At 47.3% G+C, this 2,830-nt stretch overlaps 2 protein-coding genes across 2 annotated transcripts in view; one reads left to right on the top strand and one right to left on the bottom strand.

Annotated features, from left to right (window-relative positions):
• Positions 1-12: 12 nt before the first annotated feature.
• On the top strand, positions 13-1,529 carry NR2F1 (nuclear receptor subfamily 2 group F member 1). Its single transcript, XM_026072633.1, has 2 exons — positions 13-460; positions 1,504-1,529. Exons 1-2 carry the CDS (start codon positions 13-15, stop codon positions 1,527-1,529), a joined length of 474 nt encoding a protein of 157 aa, XP_025928418.1.
• Positions 1,530-1,745: 216 nt separating this feature from the next.
• Positions 1,746-2,830, bottom strand: part of FAM172A (family with sequence similarity 172 member A) — a 302,076-nt gene continuing 300,991 nt past the window's right edge. Inside the window, exon 11 of the mRNA XM_026072629.1 lies at positions 1,746-1,802. Coding sequence (XP_025928414.1) covers positions 1,786-1,802 — 17 coding nt within the window. The 3' untranslated portion in view covers positions 1,746-1,785. The remainder of the gene's footprint in view (positions 1,803-2,830) is intronic.

Raw genomic sequence — 2,830 nt, 5'->3', positions numbered from 1 at the left:
TGGGCCCGAGATATGGCAATGGTAGTTAGCAGCTGGCGAGATCCGCAGGAAGACGTGGCCGGGGGCACCCCGAGCGGCCCCAACCCCGCAGCGCAGCCGGCCCGGGAGCAGCCGCCCCCGCAGCAAGGGGGCTCGGCCGCGCCGCACACCCCGCAGACCCCCAGCCAGCCGGGACCCCCCTCCACGCCGGGCACGGCCGGGGACAAGGGCCCGGGCCAGCAGGGCTCGGGCCAGAGCCAGCAGCACATCGAGTGCGTGGTGTGCGGGGACAAATCCAGCGGCAAGCACTACGGCCAGTTCACCTGCGAGGGCTGCAAAAGTTTCTTCAAGAGGAGCGTCCGCAGGAACTTAACTTACACATGCCGTGCCAACAGGAACTGTCCCATCGACCAGCACCACCGCAACCAGTGCCAGTACTGCCGCCTCAAGAAGTGCCTCAAAGTGGGCATGAGGCGGGAAGGTGAATATTTCTTCCCTACTATACTATCGCTCTCTCTCCCTATGGCTATACATAAGTGTGTGTGCGAGTGTGTGCGAGTGTGTGTGTGTGTGTGTGTGTGTGTGTATAGGTACACACACACAAGCACACACATATATATATGTATATATATTTACAGCTCTTCGTGGCGATCTAGGTCTCTCTATATTTACATGCACATGTCAATCTCTGCCTGTGTCTGCACTCCATCTGGCAGCTTTGCACCAGGTTTTGTTGTTATTGTTGATGGTGGTTGGTGGTGTTTTCTTTTGCTTTTTGGTTTGTGCCTCCTGCCCTCCTCCTGCTCCTCCCCACCGCCTTCCCCAGCACCGCCACACTCTTCCCTTCCCTGCTCATTGTGCTGAGAATTTATTATTATGATCGCTCACTAAATATTTATCATTTAGCCGCTATCTCCGTGTGTGTGTGCGGATGTGTGTGTGTGTGTGTGTGTGTGTGTGTGTGGATGTGGTTTTGTCTATTGTTGGCATGAGACTGGGGGGGAGGTGGGAAGATATACATCTCTCTGTACGAGATGTGCTTCCATTCAGCTCCCCCCCCCCCCGCCCCATCATTTCTTTTTAAACCCACAACACTTCTCGGTAGATCCATTCCCAGCCTCATCTTTCCTGAAAGAAAGATGAAAGACGTGTAAGTAGGAAAGAAAAAGAAGAAAAAAAGGGGGGGGGGGGGAAATGTGCCACTCTATCTCCACTTCCCTGTGCTTCCCAGTGCCCTGGAGTGTGCTTCTGTGTGAGATTTGGCCTTGTTTTCACTCCATGAGTTAAAAGGAAAGTTTGTGACTGAACTGGGTTTCTGTACTTCTGTCATTTTTTTAGCACGCTGCTCATTTTATTTCTTCATCAAACTCCACCCTCTCCTTAAAGCCTGCATACAAATTGCGATTTATAACCTATTTACCGATCCTTCTCATTTTAGCAGAATTCATAGTCCGCATCTGGCAGTGGGCTCCTCACCATTTCCAAGTGCTCCTTTATTTATTTATTTTTCTTCTCCTTTCCAAGAGTTGCTGTGGTTTTCCTTGCATTAAGGCTCATTTTCGCGTAGGAAGATTTCCTGCCCTCTTTTCTCCTCGAAATATATTTCTCGGTTTACAGTTAAAGTTTATCCTGTGACTATCGTTAAAGGTGTCTTAGAGTCACATCAGCGAAACAGTCAGTTTTGCGGAGTGGGGATTACTACTGCCTTAATTGGTTTTAAAATTATATTTTATGTGCCACAAGAAAAGGAATGGAGCTGCTCCAGATCTGAAAGAGCTTGCAAATATGACGACTTCATTGGTAGCTTCAGGGTTGGTAGGCGTCTGGGGAAAAAAAAAAAAAAAAAAAAAACTTAGAATTGTGCTTGCAGTTAATTGAAAAATAACTGCCAAGTTTAAAATCAGATTCAAGAGAGAGAGGTGGGCTGGAGGGCAGAAGGAGGAAGATCCGGCCCGGCAGACGTGGAGGGCTCGGTGGGGAACGTACGTGCTCTTCTAAACTGGAATAAAAGAGAAAGTTGAGAAAATGTGGCATGCTGGAAAGATGAATTATCTGTGTGCGAGTGTGTGTGTATATATGTGTGTGTGTATGTGTATAGAAATAAGCCTGAGTAGCCGTATCTTCTCCTTAAATTACCTTTGTTTACATGGCATGCGGTTTAAAACGCTGGCACTGATGAAGTGAAACACACACACGCACACACACACACACGCACACTAAAAAAAACTTTGGTCAGCTTTCGGGACTCGAGGCATGCTTACGCTCTGTGTGGAGATGGTTAATGAATCCAGTGTTTTTGCAGTTGCAAGCTTGTGCATTCACTGTGCAACGCTGACTGCAGGCTTTTGCAGTGGCAACAGCGCACCAAAGATATTAATTACACCGTCCCCTTTTTTTTCCACGAATGTTTGGCTATTGTAAGTTCGGACCTTTTGTTTTATTTTCCCCCTTCCCTTGATAATATTTAATCTTTCTCTTCCTTTTAGCAGGGAGAACTTTGCTGGGCGGGGGAGGGGGGGGTCCTGTATGGAAAGCTTGTTCTGTGTAATAAAGTTAGCAGTGGGGAGCTGGGGGGGCTGTGACCTGTTCCATTTTTAAGGGTAATGATGTGATATTTTTGAAGAATATGGATGCATTTATTTTTATGATTTAAAAAAAAAAAAAAAAAAAAAGCACCGCAGCAGTTCACTTGTAAATCTCAATGCTACCAGGGCAATCGGCTGGGATACACAACAGAGTTTAGCTATATTTTTAACAGCTGGCTGTGATTTTTAACCCCACTTTCTTACCACCCGGAGGATTTCTTTGATTTTATTTTTATGTGTGGGGCTGCCTTTTGTTGCAAGAGGGG

This window comes from Apteryx rowi, unplaced genomic scaffold (genome assembly GCF_003343035.1).
Source record: "Apteryx rowi isolate R43461 unplaced genomic scaffold, aptRow1 scaffold_345, whole genome shotgun sequence".
NCBI lineage: Eukaryota > Metazoa > Chordata > Aves > Apterygiformes > Apterygidae > Apteryx > Apteryx rowi.
The sequence above is the reverse complement of the archived record's forward strand: the minus strand, read 5'-3'. Positions and strand labels throughout refer to the sequence as shown.